Source organism: Oncorhynchus tshawytscha, linkage group LG06 (assembly GCF_018296145.1).
Source record: "Oncorhynchus tshawytscha isolate Ot180627B linkage group LG06, Otsh_v2.0, whole genome shotgun sequence".
Taxonomy (NCBI): domain Eukaryota; kingdom Metazoa; phylum Chordata; class Actinopteri; order Salmoniformes; family Salmonidae; genus Oncorhynchus; species Oncorhynchus tshawytscha.
In genome coordinates, this window is record NC_056434.1 from 24,268,465 (window position 1) to 24,286,835 (window position 18,371).

The 18,371-nt window shown below is 41.6% G+C and overlaps 2 protein-coding genes across 3 annotated transcripts; both read left to right on the plus strand.

Moving 5' to 3' along the window:
* The first annotated feature begins 4,397 nt into the window (after positions 1 to 4,397).
* Positions 4,398 to 12,403, plus strand: chmp1a (charged multivesicular body protein 1A). Of its 2 annotated transcripts, XM_024423404.2 has the most exons (7): positions 4,398 to 4,550; positions 5,178 to 5,197; positions 5,292 to 5,369; positions 6,156 to 6,302; positions 6,490 to 6,618; positions 9,890 to 10,086; positions 10,351 to 12,403. In XM_024423404.2, the coding sequence occupies exons 1-7, from the start codon at positions 4,544 to 4,546 to the stop codon at positions 10,370 to 10,372; spliced, it is 600 nt and encodes a 199-aa protein (XP_024279172.1). In that variant the 5' UTR covers positions 4,398 to 4,543; the 3' UTR covers positions 10,373 to 12,403. The 2 variants fall into 2 exon arrangements, with proteins under 2 accessions (XP_024279172.1, XP_024279173.1); XM_024423405.2 differs by lacking the exons at positions 5,178 to 5,197; positions 5,292 to 5,369.
* Positions 12,404 to 15,885: 3,482 nt separating this feature from the next.
* Positions 15,886 to 18,371, plus strand: LOC112252292 (P3 protein). Its single transcript, XM_024423406.2, has one exon. It carries the CDS (start codon positions 16,470 to 16,472, stop codon positions 17,868 to 17,870), a length of 1,401 nt encoding a protein of 466 aa, XP_024279174.1. The 5' UTR covers positions 15,886 to 16,469; the 3' UTR covers positions 17,871 to 18,371.

An 18,371-nucleotide genomic window follows, 5' to 3' on the forward strand; every position in this document is an offset into this window, starting at 1 on the left:
CATTACTCAGACAGGACACCTCTCTCTCTCTCTCTCTCTCTCTCTCTCTCTCTCTCTCTCTCTCTCTCTCTCTCTCTCTGTCTCAATTTCAATTTCAATTCAAGGGGCTTCATTGGCAATATATGTTTACACTGCCAAAGCAAGTGAAACAGATCATAAACAAAAGTGAAATAAACAATAAAACATTTACAGTAAACATTACACTCACAAAAGAATAAAGACATGTCAAAGTTCATAGTAGGTCTATATACAGTGTTGTAATGATGTGCAAATAGTTAAAGTACAAAAGGGGAAATCATTTACAATGCTGTGATTGCACACTGTGGTATTTCAACCAATATATATGGGAGTTTATCAAAATTGGATTTGTTTTCTTATTCTTTGTGGATCTGTGTAATCTGAGGTAAATATGTGGCTCCAATATGGTAATACACTTGGCAGGAGGTTAGGAAGTGCAGCTCAGTTTCCACCTCATTTTGTGGGCAGTGTGTACATAGCCTGTCTTCTATGAGCCTTCTCAGAGCATACCTTTAAATAATCATTTATGTTTATGATTTGGGAAGGTTGATCGTGTATTTTGGAAAGTGGAGGACAAAGGGTTAAAGTAAGCATCATGTCATGTGACTAACAATAATGGCCTCTTCCTTTAAGCTTCAGCAACAGAAAAGCCTCTCTCACGTGACCTGTTCTGAACGCGTCTTTTTTTCCCTCAATCGAGGTTAGCCAAAGCCGCGTCCGTTTTTAGATAGGGGCGTATCCCAGCCTACATACGCACGTCATTAGTCAACATCATTAGAGCCGTGATTGGATGGATTCGGGGGGCCTCAGCCAGGCACGTGCCGTTAAAAGACAAGAGAAGATCAGGGATTTGTTTCTCTGTTGTTCCATTCAACAACAGAGCGATACGAACCATGTTTCAGCAGAATGTTGTATCTATCTATACCTTATGTCATGCCTTATTGGAACGGATTTATTGATAATATCTGTTGGAAAAAACTTTGGATGTTGTTAACAGAATTAAGGAAGTTTCCGTTAAAATTGTCCATACATATTTTCCTGTCAACCACTATATGAAGAAGTTTAAGGAAAACATAAACTCAAATTGTACCTTTTGTAATGACCACCCAGAAACTGTGTTGGATATTTTTTGGCATTGTATTCATGTAAGGAAACTGTGGCAAGACATCAGTAGATTTATAATTGAACACATTTATGAAGATTTAATCCATGTGGAGAGATGTAGAAATAAACTGAAACAATTTTATGTAATTAATTTCATTATTCTTTTGGCCAAATTTCATATTCACAAATGTAAATTTACAAACAAAACACAACATTTTCTTACCTTACAAAAATATATTGAACTATATTTTAAGACAATTAAATACTCTACTAACAAAAAAGCTGTTAGAATTATAAGTGTATGTATGTCCCTCAAGGTCCTTGTGTAATGTCATATTGTACCCCCTAGACCAATTGTCCTTTGTATATGATTTATATATACTTATATATACTTGTGTTCCCTGTACTTCCTGTATTGATTTGTTGTTAATAAAAATAAAATAAAAAACATTTAAAAATAAGAGAAAATCAGGTGAGTGCAGTGAAAATACAGGATCCCACAACCGCAGGGCTCTGCAGAGATTGGTGCGGTCTGCACAACGCATCGCCAGGGGCAAACTGCCTGCCCTCCAGGACACCTACAGCACCCGATGTCACAGGAAGGCCAAAAAGATCATCAAGGACAACAACAACCCAAGCAACTGCCTGTTCACCCCGCTACCATCCAAAAGACTGAAAAAAAGCTTATATCTCAAGGCCATAAGACTGTTAAACAGCCTTCACTAACACAGTGAGGCTGCTACCTACATACAGACTTGAAATAATTGGCCACTAACAAATGGATCACTAGTCACTTTACTAACGCCACTTTAATAATGATGTTTACATATCTTGCATTACTCATCCCAGATATTATATACTGTATTTTCTACCATCTATTGCATCTCGTCTATGCCGGTCGGTCATGGCCCATCCATATATTTATATGTACATATTCTTATTCCATCCCTTTACTTAGATTTGTGTGTATTAGGTAGTTGTGGAATTGTTAGATTACTTGTTAGATATTGCTGCACTGTCCGAACTACAAGCACAAGCATTTTGCAACACTCGCAATAACATCTGCTAACCATGTGTATGTGACTAATAACATTTTATTTGATTTGATTTAAAGGGAGAGCTAGGCAGTTCAAGCCCCCTTGGGTGCTGCCATAGATTTACATTAGAAGTACCCATCCAAGAAGGCTCAAGGTCATTGGCCACAGATAAAATGACGTCAAATCACGTTATATCTACCATCGCTTTGATTCGACTGATCATGTCAACATCATTCTTTTAAAATCTTATCTAGGAAGCTAGACATGCAGTCATCATCATGACAATCTTGACAATCTACTGGGGCAAATCCTTTTCAATCCTTGTCACATGAAGAGAAAATATAGATAAAACATATCAGAGCTCATTGGCCATTGGACATAAACATTACACAGCAAGTCGGAAATCGCAAATTCAACAGTGAGTGGTTTGGAAGGAATTGGTGGCTAACTGCAAGCGTTGCAAAGCAATTACTATTTTGCTTCCACTGCTTGCTATTCAGTGGAGAGGGTGTGTTGTCCACGTCTGGGTTTAAGAATTTAAAACAGCTGTCTGAAAGAGTCTCTTTTCCAAGCTTAAAATAATAAACATTCACACGCAAATGGGTCAGTAAATGTTTAATAAATTGTCCATGCTGTCAATCCTCCATTACTTCTGCTGCATTCAAAACAACTGGAAAATTGGAACTGGCAAATCTCAGATTTCAGTGAGTTCAAGACAACCGGAAACTCTGAAAAAAACGAGCTCTGACTGGGAAAATACGTTTTGAACTGTCATCCAACTTGGAATTCCAAGTCAGGGACTCGGGCCTCTTTCTAAATCAAATCAAATATTGTTGGTCATATACACATATTTAGCAGATGTTATTGCGGGTGTAGCGAAATGCTTGTGTTCCTAGCTCCAACAGTGCAGTAGTATCTTAAAACGATTAACAACAATACACACGTATCTAAAAGTAAAAGAATAGAATTAAGAAATATATAAATATTAGATTGAGCAATATCGGAGTGGCATTGACTAAAATACAGTAGAATAGAATACACTATATACATATGAGAAGATCACTGACGTCATGATTCAACCTTGTTTTCCCCCAGAGTTCCCAGTTGTCTTAAACGCACCAGAAATCCAGAAAATGTCAGACTTTGATGACAAAGTTGAATTTCAAAATTTGCCCACAACTTGGACCGCCGTGCCACCTTCTTGTTCAAGTGAGCACAGCACAACAACGATGAGTCCAGAAATGTCTTGTATGCCGCCGCATAAATTATGTAATATGCCAGGGAGATATGTATACTGTGGCTAAGAAAGTAGTACTAAGTGTATGTTGTGTAGCTGTTAGTAGCCCATGTGCCTCACTCACCCTAATAATTTGGTCCCTTTTCCCCTCATAACTTAGCCTACTGTTATGACTTGGTTCTGCACATGTATCCTATAGCCTGTTTTAGAGAAATGTAATCATCGAATATTGTAAGACGTTTCATTGTCTGCTTACATATGCCTCCTTTATTTATCCCACGGTTCTGACTTGGTGTACAAGGAGAATACTGTAAGAACGCCCATGTTCTGAATCCATGTTCTGAATTCTGTTGCGGTACATTTCAAAAGTGCTGAAGAAATAGTTATATTGACTACGTCCATCCTAGCTCTCTCATTAATGTCTTAATCAAAATGAGGGATTGCCTCTTATCTTCTCATCATCCCCAGGGCCTTATGCCATAGTACATCTCAGTTGTCAGTAGAAACCACATTTATTTAACAAAGTCAGCCATATCAGCTATGTTTTTTTAAAGGCAGTAAATGAGGCTGAATAAACTGTTTCGCTGCCAGACAAGACCTGATAGCCTGGTGTACCAGTGGTAAGGATTCCCTCCATTGTGCTGAAAAGAAAGCTGTGCTTTAGGAACAGCTTTATGTAGGCCCTAACAGTTTGTGGGCACCGTTTGTCACCGTTATAGTGAAATTAATGTATTGTTTAGTGTTGTGTTGTGGCTTTGCTGTCATGCATCTAACATTTTATTTTTTAGTTTGCCCCACCAATATTTACATCCTAATATCGCTACTGGCTGTGGCGATATTGAGGTTCATTCTTCTCATATGTTGTTGTTAGCAACGGTAACTAGTGCTTTTTGACAGCACGCTTTTGACTGTAAGCGCCTGGCTGAGGTTCTCTGAATCTATCCAATCACCGCTCTCATGCGTTTGACCAATGACGTGTACGTATTTAGGCAAGAATACGCCGCTAGCGGAAAGGGGCGTGGCTTTGGCTAACCTCGTTTGGGGAAAGAAAGACTCATCACAAAAACAGAATATCAAAAAACATTAAGGAAATTAGCTCGTTGTCAAACTAAAACACATGTTTTGGGTCAAGTGAAGGCACGCTGATATGGATGGTAAGTCGTTTTCGACTTTTTATTTGACGAGATTGTCAACTTACTTTGATCTATGTCGTGCGTTATAACGCTAGTTAGCCGACATAAACTAGCATAAAGGAAAAGCTTGGCAGCCAGTCGATAAGATAAATGTTATGATAGCTTGCTACTAGCCTAATATTAGTTTATATTAAATTTGACCAAATATACACATTTTGTAGCTAGCTATTACAATCTCACTGCAATGTCAGATGACACCAGAAGCTAGACGAGTATTCAAAAAAAGGTTTAGACGAGTAAGGTTAGCTACATGGGGATTGAAGAGATGATTTTTCTAAACTGTCTGCATGCCTAGATAGATAGCTAACTTCCCGTTTTCATTTATTTGTAGTTAGGTGGCTAGCATTACGCGTGTTATCGCCATTGGAGTAGTGTAGAGTTTGAAATGATCAGAACGCTTTGACAACTTATACAATTATATGATTTTGATCCAGACTCCGAGATCACTAGCTAGTTGCCCTCAGTCTGTCATAGTCGTCATTGCACACTGTCAGTGCAAAGTATTCCAGGCCCAATGCACTGGGCTGTATCTGTGTATCTATCACCCCTTTCATCTCATTTTTTTCTTTCTTTCTTACTTTCTTTCAGACACACTCTTCCAACTGAAGGTATATAAGAAATTAGCCATTGTCTTTGTGGAGCTTAAACATAGTTAATAAACATTTTTACACTTTAAAATGTCTGCTTATACTTCTCTAACAGTTTACAGCAAAACAGCTCGAAAAACTTGCCAAAAAGGCAGAGAAAGATTCAAAATCCGAGCAAGCCAAAGTTAAAAAGGTGAGTAAAGGGAGGGCTTTCTGAGAAAGAATGTAGGCTTGAACATGGTTGTGTGTAGTAGATTTTTGTTTTCTGATGCAAAACATTTTGCTATATGTATGGTGTACACTGGGCCCTACTGAACGCGATTCGGGTTATGGGTATACAGGGTGTGGTATTTATTGTTCAGTGGAGGACTGCTCATAATAATGGCTGGAATGGAGCAAATGGAATGGCATCAAACACATGGAAACCATGTTTGATGTATTTGATACCATTCCACCTATTCCGCTTCAGCCATTACCACAAGCCCATCCTCCCCAATTAAGGTGCCATAATCCTCCTGTGGTAATACAGGATCAGCAGTCAGTCTATCCCAATAGTGTATAAACAACATTATTGTTGAAATTCGTGTCATTAAATAGTTAATTTAACTTAATAATTATTAGGCATACCCGTTACATGTTCAGTTGGTGTCTGACTGGACAGGTCGACTAAAGATGTGTGCAGCACATTAACCAGCAGGTGGCAGTGGAAGATCATGGTTGAGGCTCCACCAGTCCATTACTGCCCTAAGGATTTAAACAGACGACCAGGGGCCATATGTATCAAACGTCTCAGAGCAGAGATTGCTTATTTAGGATCAGTTTTGCCTTTTAGATCACAATTAATAAGATTACATGGACAGGGGGGGACCTGATCCTAGATCAGTATTCCTACTGTAAGATGATTGTTACACATGCAGCCCCTGAACTTGTTTTCATAGGCAACTGAACTGACTTTAAGTGTGTATGTTCGTCTCACCAGGCTCTTCAGCAGAAGAATGTTGAAGTTGCCAGAGTATATGCAGAGAATGCCATCCGTAAGAAGAACGAGGGCCTTAATTGTCTGCGCATGGCATCCCGTGTTGATGCTGTTGCCTCCAAGGTCCAGACTGCTGTCACTATGAAAGCAGTGAGTCTATTCCCTCTGCCTAATCATAATCATATGTTAATACCATCCAATTGTGTGTCTCACATTAGTCATTGTCATCTTTTCTCTTGACCCCCAATCTCAGCCATCCTCACTACTGGCTACTTTCATAGAGATGCACTCTCTGTCCTACCTTTGTGTGTGGCACTCCTGTGTTTTATATCCCTAGGTCACAAAGAATATGACGCAGGTCACTAAGGCACTGGACAAAGCGCTGGGTTCCATGGACCTGCAGAAGGTGTCTGCTGTTATGGACAAGTTTGAGACGCAGGTCCAGAACCTGGATGTTCACACCTCGGTGAGTGGCACAAGTTTATAGAAAATGTTCCCCATCAATACTAAACAAAAATATAAACACAACATGCAACAATTTCAAAGATTTTACTGAGTTACGGTTCATAGAAGGAAATTAGTCAATTGAAATAAATTAATCAGGCCCTAATCTATGGGTTTCACAAATAGACAGGGGCACATTCATGGATGGGCCTGGGAGGGCATACGCCCACCCACTTGAGAGTCAGGTCCACCCACTGGGGTGCCAGGCCTACACAATCAAAATTAGTTCTTCCCCACAGAAGGGCTTTATTACAGACAGAACCCACAGGTGAAGAAGCCAGATGTGGAGGTCCTGGGCTGGTGTGGTTACACATGGTCTGCGGTTGTGTACTCCACACACAGAGACGCATATAAAGCTCTCCCTCGCCCTCCATTTGGTAAATCCGACCACAACTCTATCCTCCTGATTCCTGCTTACAAGCACAAATTAAAGCAGGAAGCACCAGTGACTCGGTCTATAAAAAAGTGGTCAGATGATGCAGATGCTAAACTACAGGACTGTTTTGCTATCGCAGACTGGAACATGTTCTGCGATTCTTCCGATGGCATTGAGGAGTACACCACATCAGTCACTGGCTTTATCAATAAGTGCATCGAGGATGTCGTCCCCACAGTGACTGTACGTACATACCCCAACCAGAAGCCATGGATTACAGGCAACATTCGCACTGAGCTAAAGGGTAGAGCTGCCGCTTTCAAGGTGCGGGACTCTAACCCGGAAGTTTACAAGAAATCCTGCTATGCCCTGCGACGAACCATCAAACAGGCAAAGCGTCAATACAGGGCTAAGATTGAATCATACTACACCGGCTACAACGCTCATCTTATGTGGCAGGGCTTGCAAACTATTACAGACTACAAAGGGAAGCACAGCTGTGAGCTGCCCAGTGACACGAGCCTACCAGACGAGCTAAATCATTTCTATTCTCGCTTCGAGGCAAGCAACGCTGAGACAATCACGAGAGCATCAGCTGTTCCGGATGGCTGTGTGATCACGCTCTCCATAGCCAACGCGAGGAAGACCTTTAAACAGGTCAACATACCCAAGGCTGCGGGGCCAGACGGATTACATGTTTCAAGCAGACCACCATAGTCCCTGTGCCCAAGAACACAAAGGCAACCTGCCTAAATGATACATACCCGTAGCACTCACGGCCGTAGCCATGAAGTGCTTTGAAAGGTTGGTAATGGCTCACATCAACACCATTATCCCAGAAACCCTAGACCCACTCCAATTTGCATACAGCCCAAACAGATCCACAGATGATGCAATCTCTATTGCACTCCACACTGCCCTTTCCCACCTGGACAAAAGGAACACTTATGTGAAAATGCTATTCATTGACTACAGCTCAACACCATAGTACCCTCAAAGTTCTTCACTAAGCTAAGGATCCTGGAACTAAACACCTCCCTCTGTTGTGTCGTTTGCAGACGACACAACAGTGGTAGGCCTGATCACAAACAACGACGAGACAGCCTATAGGGAGGAGGTCAGAGACCTGGCTGTGTGGTGCCAGAATAACAACCTATCCCTCAATGTAGCCAAGGCTAAGGAGATGCTTGTGGACTACAGGAAAAGGAGGACCGAGCACGCCCCCATTCTCATCGACGGGGCTGTAGTGGAGCAGGTTGAGAGCTTCAAGTTCCTCGGTGTCCACATCAACGACAAACTAGAATGATCGAAACACACCAAGACAGTTGTGAAGAGGGCACGACAAAGCCTATTCCCCCTCAGGAAACTAAAAAGATTTGGCATGGGTCCTGAGATCCTCAAAAGATTCTACAGCTGCAACATCGAGAGCATCCTGACTGATTGCATCACTGCCTGGTATGGCAATTACTCGGCCTCTGACCGCAATGCACTACGGAGGGTAGTGTGTACGGCCCAGTACATCACTGGGGCTAAGCTGCCTGCCCTCCAGGACCTCTACACCAGGCGGTGTCAGAGGAAGGCCCTAAAAATTGTCAAAGATCCCAGCCACCCCAGTCATAGACTGTTCTCTCTACTATCGCATGGCAAGCGGTACCGGAGTGCCAAGTCTAGGACAAAAAGGCTTCTCAACAGTTTTTACTCCCAAGACATAAGACTCCTGAACAGATAATCAAATGGCTACCGGGACTATTTGCATTGTGTGCCCCCCAACCTCCCCCCAAACCCTATTTTCTTTTTTTTTACGCTGCTGCTACTTTGTTTATCATGTATGCATAGTCACTTTAACTATACATTCATGTACATACTACCTCAATTAGGCCGACCAACCAGTGCCCCCACACATTGGCTAACCGGGCTATCTGCGTTGTGTCCCACCCACCACCCCCTCTTTTTACGCTACTGCTACTCTCTGATCATCATATATGCATAGTCACTTTAACCATATCTACATATCCATATCTACATGTACATACTACCTCAATCAGCCTAACTAACCGGTGTCTGTATGTAGCCTCGCTGCTGTATATAGCCTGTCTTTCTACTGTTGTTTTATTTCTTTACTTACCCATTGTTCACCTAATATCTTTTTTGCGCTATTGGTTAGAGCCTGTAAGTAAGCATTTCACTGTTGTATTCGGCGCACGTGACAAATAAACTTTAATTTGATTTGAGGCTGGTTGGACGTACTGCCAAATTCTCTAAAACAACTTTGGAGGTGGCTTATGGTAGAGAAATTAACAACAGCTCTGGTGGACATTCCTGCAGTCAGCATGCCAACTGCACGCTCCCTCAACTTGAGACATCTGTGGCATTACGTTGTGTGGCAAAACTGCACATTTTGGAGTGGCCTTTTATTGTCCCCAGCACAATGTGCGCGCCCCTGTGTAATGATCATGCTGTTTAATCAGTTTCTTAATATGCCACACCTTTCAAGTGGATGGATTATCTTGGCAAAGGATAAATGCTCACTAACAGGGATGTAAAAGATTTTGTGCAAAAATAATTTAGAGAAAAAAGCTTTTTGTGCTTATGAAACATGGGACCAACACTTTACATGTTGCATTTACATTTTTGTTCAGTATACATAATGGTTGTACTCCTAATCAATTTAATTTCTTGAAGTCATTAGTTTTCAAGCCTCTTGTTCACGTGTCCCCTTCTTCCCTAAGACCTGTAGCTCACTCGGCCTCCTCGACCATTTCCCTAGTTCACTAAACCCTTTATCTCAACATGCATTACTGTACCGTTCTGGATAATTGCATTAATTGTGAAACAACATAAACCCACTCGCCTATAGGTGATGGAGGACTCTATGAGCTCGGCCACCACACTGACCACGCCCCAGGACCAGGTGGATGACCTCATCGTCCAGATAGCAGAAGAGAGTGGTCTGGAGGTGATGGACCAGCTCAGCCAGCTGCCTGCAGGAGCCACCTCATTGGGAGAGAGCTCCTCACGCTCACAGCAGGAGAAGGAGGACCAGCTGTCTCGCAGGTACCCTAACAATGCAGCATTCACTGGTTACTGTGGGACATTTGGCTTGTTTTCTAAATTAAGGAAATGTGTTGACAAAAAATGTGTTGTCAAATGTGTTGTCAAAAAATTATTTGACTGTAAAGTAGTGTAGATTTTGGCTAGATGTGTTGGTGCTATGATAGATCCCCTTTTTAATTATGCATAGGGATATTCCAATGATCAACATGCACATAGACCAAAGATTTTCATATAAATCAACAATTACACTTATTTACATTGCAGGTTGGCTGCTTTGCGGAACTGAACATCTCTCAACTATTCGCGAGACAGAAGGAGGCTTGACAACCACTTGGAAACAAACAGCTGGGAGCTGTGTGATTCTATCAAACTGTTCATACCGTGAGGACCTAATGAGCCTATTGATTTCCATCCTCACGTCTATTTATATACACACTCACACTGTGGTGCTGAAAATACCACCTGAGAAGGCATGGGTCTCTCTCTTCCTCTCTCTCTTCCCCCTCTGTCTCTGTCTGTCTTTTTCTGTTGCACTTTTTCTGTTGCACATCTTTTTTTCCCCACCTTTCATTTTCCTTTTCCCATATCAGTCTTTCCATCTCTCACTCATTGTCTTATATTAATTAGGGATCCCTCAAATCAAAATAAAGTGTTATTTGTCACATCCTTCGTAAAACAACAGGTGTAGACTAACAGTGAAATGCTTACTTACTTACGGGCCCTTCTCAATAATGCAGAGAGAAAAAATATCCCCCTTGGTTAGTTGTACTTGTGAATTTCAGTACATTGTCACATGACATATTTTTGGATTTATATTTGAATTGAGGGTTTTCCTGAGAACATGAGTTTTGCAAAATGTCCAAATAGTATATTGGAAAAGGGTGTTTTAAAACACACATTTGTGTAATATATTGAAGCTTGGACTCCCAAAAGTTATTTATCTGGATTGTACCTATCAGATAAGATTAAATGAATATACATAGAATGAATAGAACGGACAAATCATTGACTTGAATGGAGAATATTATTTAGTGCTCTGATGTTTCCCAGTTTGCACTCTGTGTAGCACTAAACCACAGTCATCTCTTGACACACTGTATTGACAACACTAACAAACAAAATTAAGACACACTATTGTCTACTGCTTTCTCCCAACTCTTAAAAGAAATAATCATCTGACATAATGTCATTATTTCTATATAGAGGGAGGACAATTCTCAGTCATATTTTTTGTTTTCCTGATTATTTCTGTTTAAAATATATTACTAATTCATGCCTATGTTATTTTGCTTTGAATATGTGTGCCTTATTGGGATGCAGGGGTATGCATAGGTCTTCTTCTCAGTGCCTGGATGTATGTAGTTAGACATATAGTGATTGATCCTATGTAAGGTTTTAATATTGAGGTTTTGGGACTATAAAGTTCTATCTGCCAAAAGAATATTCTGAGATATTTGGCTTTAAAGTTCTGAACCCTCTTTGGTTTGAAGTGTGTTAGCAATTTTTTATCTTGTATTCTTTTGAATTTAAAAACATGAATTGTGGTATTTAGAGTAGAGAACATTGAACCGAACAAGGCTATGTCAATAACATTTTGACAAGTGCAGATATAACCTTATAGTCCTGAACTCTTGAATTATGTTGCCATATAACAAGGATGTCCCATTTCTGTCCACATCACATACAAACCAGAGATTTGGCTTCTGTAGCTAAGACATTTTGGGAATACATTCCTTTCTTTTATTTTACATGGGAATAGTTATTAATACTCAAAGTTATGCTTGTTTTGCAGTATTTTGGTATATTTAGCCATCTGATATGAACATTTTGTTATTTCAACACTCTGGAAATGACAGCAGCATATGGCACCACAAGCAAACTGATAGACTTCTGGATTATCCTATGGTTGCAGCATTTGTAACCAGGAAACCATGTAACCAAGACATGAGTTCAACCATCAGACTGTGGGTGCTGTTTCAACACATCCTCAAATGCATGTTTTACTTTTTGCCAAAATAAGCTCACATACTGAAGAGTTCATGCTGTTAAAAAAATGATCTGTGATGCTGTGAACATTTCTCTTTAGTGCTGCTTCACACAATTATTTTGCTTCCTTTTCTGTGGGGAGGGATGGTCATTATTATTAGCATTTCAGATTATATAACATGCTTGCCGTCAGTAAAGATTGTTTATGTTATGCATTCATCTGGTGTAAACAGGTCATGTAGGTAACTGTTGATGTCCGAGAGACTGACTTCTTATACTGTACATGCCTACTGTACAGCTTCAAAGTAAACCTAATTTCTCCCCATGGTCATACTGAAACAAGGGTCTAAATTGTCTACAATGGCTTCAGAAAGTATTCATACGCCTTGACTTATTCCACACTTTTATGTTACAGCCTGAATCCACTCAGGAACATTCAATGTCGTCTTGGTAAGCAACTAAGGCCTTCTGTTTTAAGTTATTGTCCTGCTAAAAGGTGCATTTGTCTCCCAGTGTCTGTTGGAAAGCAGACTGAACCAGGTTTTCCTCTAGGATTTTGCCTGTGCTTAGCTCTGCTGTTTCATTTTAGTCCTTGCCAATGACAAGCATACCCATAACATGATGCAGCCACCACCATGCTTGAAAATAGGAAGAGTGGTACTCAGTGATGTGTTGGATTTGCCCCAAACATAACACTTTTTATTCAGGACATAAAGTTAATTTCTTTGTCACTTTTTTTTCTCCAGTTTTACATTAGTGCCTTATAGCAAACAGGATGCATGTTTTGGAATATTTGTATTCTGTACAGGCTTCCTTCTTTTCACTTTATCAATTTGGTAAGTATTGTGGAGTAACTACAATGTTGTTGATCCATCCTCAGTTTTCTCCTATCACAGCCATTAAACTAACTGTTTTAAACAAGTCACTTTGGCCTCATGGTGAAATCCCTGAGTGGTTTCCTTCCTCTCCGGCAACTGAGTTAGGAAGGATGCCTATCTTTGTAGTGATATACCATGTAAAGTGTAATTAATAACTTCACCATGCTCTAAGAGATTCGATATCTGCTTATTTTTTATATTGACCCATCCACCAATAGGTGCCCTTCTTTGTGAGGCATTTGAAAGCCTCCCTGGTCTTTGAGGTTGAATCTGTTTGAAATTCATTGCTCGACTCAGGGACATTACCGATAATTATATGTGTGGAGTACAGAGATGAGGTAGTCATTCAAAAATCATGTTAAATATTATTATTGCACACAGAGTGAGTCCCTGAAACTTCCTATGTGACTTGTTAAGCACATTCTTACCCCTGAACTTATTTAGGCTTGCCATAACAAAGGGTCTGAATACTTATTGACTCAAGACATTTCAGCTTTTCATTTCTAATTAAATTGTTAACATTTCTAAAAACATAATTATACTTTTGACATGGGCTATTGTGTGTAGGTCAATGACAAATCTAAATGTAATCCATTTAAAATTCAGGCTATAAAACAATAAAATGTGGGAAAAAATAAAGGGTGTGATTACTTTCTGAAGGCACTAGGTGTGTATGGAATCTTAACAGAGGCTTTTTTTCCTGTGTCTTTTGTGAGGTATATTATCTGCCCTGTGGCTCTTAACAACTATCACTCTGCGAAATGTCTGGAGAGCTCTCCAGTTCAGCAGGTTGTTGGCTTAAATGCTTTCACAGAAGACCAGACCTCTCCCTTTTTTCTTGAAACCTCTGAGGCATGAGTCAAAGTAGGCCACATACTGCACAATAGATAACTGCACTCTTTCATCAATACTATGAAAGTAGCTACACTCACTATCTATGATCGATTAAATAGCTTTCTCAGAAAAAAATGCTGACTGGACTCACTTAACCTATTAAAAAGTCAGGTAAGACACTTCATGCTATGAATCCATTCATCTTATGTGATGTGCCCTTGCTGTTCAGAGAGCACAGGGGGTTCCCTTACATCATATGAATGGTGGTATCAAATTTCACAATTGCATTTGTTGTGTACGAACGTCTTAGCAGCGACCTGGAACTGGATACCGTGCAATGTGTGTGTTCATGGTCACTCTGTTTTTGCTCAGTGATCAAATATGCAGCGGTCCAAAGATCAAGAGAATTTGATAGCGAAACATGTTCCTGTAGTGGCTCATCAAGCTTCTGTTGCAGCATGGTCTCATAGACTTGACAAGTTTCTCCATAGATAAAACCATAAAGGTTACAAAATCTCAAGTTGCCTACTACGTTTAACCTAGATTTTCTATCGTACACAGAGGATGTGTTATTCAAGAGCTTACTAGACATCAAATGTCTGGTACTAGAACAGACTAGCTTGAACACCTTAAATCCACCCTTCTGCTCGACAAACATACCAGGTGCTCCCCCTCTCACACACTATGTTGAACAAAAATATAAACGCAACATGTAAAGTTTTAGTGTCATGTTTTATGAGCTGAAATAAACGATCCCAGAAATGTTCCATATGCAGAAGAAGCTTATTTCTCTGAAATGTTGTGCACACATTCTTTTACATCCCTGTTAGTGAGCATTTATCCTTTGCCAAGAAAATCCATCCACCTGACAGATTAAACAGCATGATCATTACACAGGTGCACCTTGTGCTGGGAACAATAAAAGGCCACTCTAAAATGTGCAGTTTTGTCACACAACACAGTGCCACAGATGTCTAACATTTTGAGGGAGTGTGCAATTGGCATACTGACTGCAGGAATGACAACCAGAGCTGTTGCCAGATAATTTAATGTTAATTTCTCAACCGTAAACCGCCTCCCACATTGTTTTAGAGAATTTGGCAGTACGTCCAACCGGCCTCATAACCGCAGACCACGTGTATGGCGTTGTGTGGTTGAGCAGTTTGATGATGTCAACTTAGTGAACAGAGTGTCCCATGGTGTGCACCATGGTGGTGGAGTTATGGTATTTGCAGGCATAAGCTACGGACAACGAACACAATTGCATTTGTTGATGGCAATTTGAATGCATAGAGATACCGTGACGAGATCCTGAGGCCCATTGTCGTGCCATTCATCCTCCGCCATCATGATAATGCATGGCCCCATGTCGCAAGAATATGTACACAATTCCCTGGAAGCTGAAAATGTCCCAGTTCTGGATTGCATACTCACCAGAGCATTGAGCATGTTTGGGATGCTCTGGAACGATGCATACGACAGCGTGTGGTCACGCTAGATACTGACTGGTTTTCTGATCCACGCCCCTACTTTTTTTTTTAAAGGTATCTGTGAACAACAGATGCATATTAGTATTTTCAGTCATATAAAATCCATAGATTAGGGCCTAATCAATATATTTCAATTGACTGATTTCTTTATGCGAACTGTAACTCAGTAAAGTATTTGAAATTGTTGCGTATTTTTGTATTTTTGTTCAGTATAAGAAAACAAGCTCCCTTGCCCTGCTTAAATGCATTATTTATTGCATAAATCATGTGTGTGATGCCACCCTTACAAAAAAAGATTGCAGTAATTTTGAAGTCTAACTACAGTTACAGTGCAGTATAACTGCAGTGCACTGCAGTTATTCAGCAATTACTGCTTCCAAAATACCACAATTGGCTAGTTACTGCACTTTAACTGCAGTTTCAAAACTGCAATCTTTTTTTGTAAGGGCAGAATAACTAAATAAAGGAAAATATCTCCAGCCACAATGAACTGCAGTTTATATGTTTTGGACTATGTTTATCTTATCCCACCATTTTCCTTTAGTCAACATAACATGACCACAGCATTTTGCAGTGGGTCCTCCCCCATAAATAAACGGTGTATCCTCTATGATGCTGCGATTGCAGCCCACACATGGAAGAAAGAACACCCCCGCAATTAGATTTTTCTCAAGTGACGTTGGTGCTTATTTTGGTAAGGGACCTAGAGAGTCAACGCAAAAAAAGAGAGTTAGCGCTAGGGGCTTCTCTGATTGGATTAAAATAAGTCTTAGCGAGTGAGTGAAATAAGAGAAGAAATCAGGGGGAAACGGCGGTGGTGACAGTTGGCATAGAGACAATAAAAACCGGAATTCGAGGCGACGGTTCGCGGAGGCAGATATTTCTTCTTAGCACGAAAAAATGATTCGTGTATCGTCTGATATCGGTCAAATATGACAGCATTCTTTTTTATTGGAATTTAAGCAGCGTTCAAGTCGGATGGGGCGGGGTGATGTTTAAATTCCGGTAGAAAGAGAGCAAGAACACGGGTGAAGCTAAATGGGTACCAGAAGGAATGTAGACCCCGCTACATACGTAGCTGTTGTATCAGGGGATCTGAGAAGTTTTTATCGCGTTCTGTAAAAGGGAGGCGGTTTAAGACGGACTGGGGAGGTCGCAGGCTGGGGAGCAGCGTGTATTTGCGGCGCACCTAACAATGAGGACGCTATTTGCATTCTGTTGTCTCTTCTTGATAACGAGAGGAACAGATCCGCCAACGGAGGGCAGGTCCCTGACAGACAACAACAACATGAACGTGACGGCCGACAGTAACAGAAGGTATATACAAATCGGGGACGGGACCTCCCAAGAATTTGAGTTTCCCGAAAACACTAAGGGCGTGATTGTAATCTCCAGTCAATACCGAAGCGCCGTAAGTACGAAGGGCCGCGAGAGCTGGAAGCAGACGGTCAATGTAAGCTCCTTGGACTCGGAGGTTCTTTCCATCCTGAATGTAAGTAACAGTCATGCGGGGCCCGTGAAGAGTTTCATTATCAGCATAAAGTCTGGGTTACCGGGTCGGGCACAACTGCTCATCCAGCTATTGGAGTTGGACCAGGATTCTTTCCCTGTTGTAATTGAAGAAAGGACAGACTACTGCATCAGGGTGGCGCCTGGCAGGGATGACCCAGCTGCCGGGCTCATACAGTCAGGCGTGCTGTCCCACTTTTCTGAGAACCCTGTCCTATTTGCCTTGCTGCCGCTCATCTTCATCAACAAGTGTGCCTTCGGGTGCAAGGTAGAGGTAGAGGTGCTGAGGGGTCTCCTGCGGAAGCCTGTGCCCCTCCTCTTGGGTGTTGCAGGGCAGTTCCTGGTCATGCCACTGTACGCCTATGGTCTGTCCAGGCTGGGTTCCCTGCCAAAGGCCCTCTCCCTGGGCCTGGTCATCACATGCTCTGCCCCGGGCGGCGGCGGAGGCTACCTCTACAGCCTGCTACTGGGCGGGGACGTCACCCTGGCCATCTCCATGACCCTGGTGTCCACCGTTGTAGCTGCAGCAGCCATGCCCCTGTGCTCTGCCCTGTACGGCAGGCTACTGGGTGTCCACGCTGCCCTCCACGTGCCCTTTATCAAGATCCTGGGCACCCTTCTCTTCATTGCCATCCCCATCTCCCTGGGCATGCTGGTGAAGCTACGTCTGCCCAAACTGACCCGCGTGCTTCTGGCACTGATCCGGCCCTTCAGCTTCGTGCTCATCGTGGGTGGCATCTTCATGGCCTACCAGATGGGGGCGTCTATCCTGGCCAACGTGAGACCTCAGATAGTGGTCGCGGGGGTGACCGTGCCCCTGTTTGGGCTGCTGCTAGGGTTTGGGATGGGGAAGCTGGCAGGGCTGGCAGTGCCACAGAGGAAGACGGTCAGTATTGAGGTGGGGGTGCAGAACAGTCTCCTGGCGCTGGCGGTTATGCAGCTGTCGTTCCGGCGGGCGGAGGCTGACTTTGCGTCCCAAGCGCCCTTCATAGTGGCTCTCAGCAGCACCTCTGAAATGCTCCTCATCGTCCTCGGTCACTTTGCCCATCGAAAGTTCTGTACCCCCACCACCCGGACTGAAACCTGATTGTAGACAAAGTTTCTGTTCTAAACCAAACCTGTGGAGGTCCCAGAGTGTTGGCTACAAATCACACACAACAATATGAAAACAATCATTGACATTGACACTGTGTACACAGGACAGCGAATGGACATTTTAAATAATGTATTTTTTCTTGAAACCAAAGGCCTTTTCCCACTAACCCCCTTTTTTCTTCATTTTTTAATGAGATTGTACTGAAGAGTACCTCATGTAAATAGGCCGAAAGAGAAATACCTATTAAAGAAAATATATTTTTCTATAAAACATTTTTTGTAATTGAAATTATTGATTTGTTTACAAGAGGTCTATGTGTCAAAGGAATGGGAATGGTTTTGAAAACTGATTGTTTGTCAGATGGAAAAGTATGGTGTTTGAAAACTACTGTTACTAATTTTTTTGTTGTTCTGGATTCAAATATGGTTTTCTAAGAGTCCATGTACTTTATAAAGAGGAGATGTTAAAGAAATAAAAGCATTCATAAAAGCA

Excerpts from the sequence above, each read along its gene's own strand:
- chmp1a (XM_024423404.2), top strand. Across the intron at positions 5,370-6,155 it reads AGCAAGCCAAAGTTAAAAAG|GCTCTTCAGCAGAAGAATGT; the intron begins GTGAGTAAAGGG and ends TCGTCTCACCAG. Across the intron at positions 6,619-9,889 it reads ACCTGGATGTTCACACCTCG|GTGATGGAGGACTCTATGAG; the intron begins GTGAGTGGCACA and ends ACTCGCCTATAG.
- LOC112252292 (XM_024423406.2), top strand. The coding sequence starts at position 16,470 with ATGAGGACGCTATTTGCATTCTGTTGTCTCTTCTTGATAACGAGAGGA.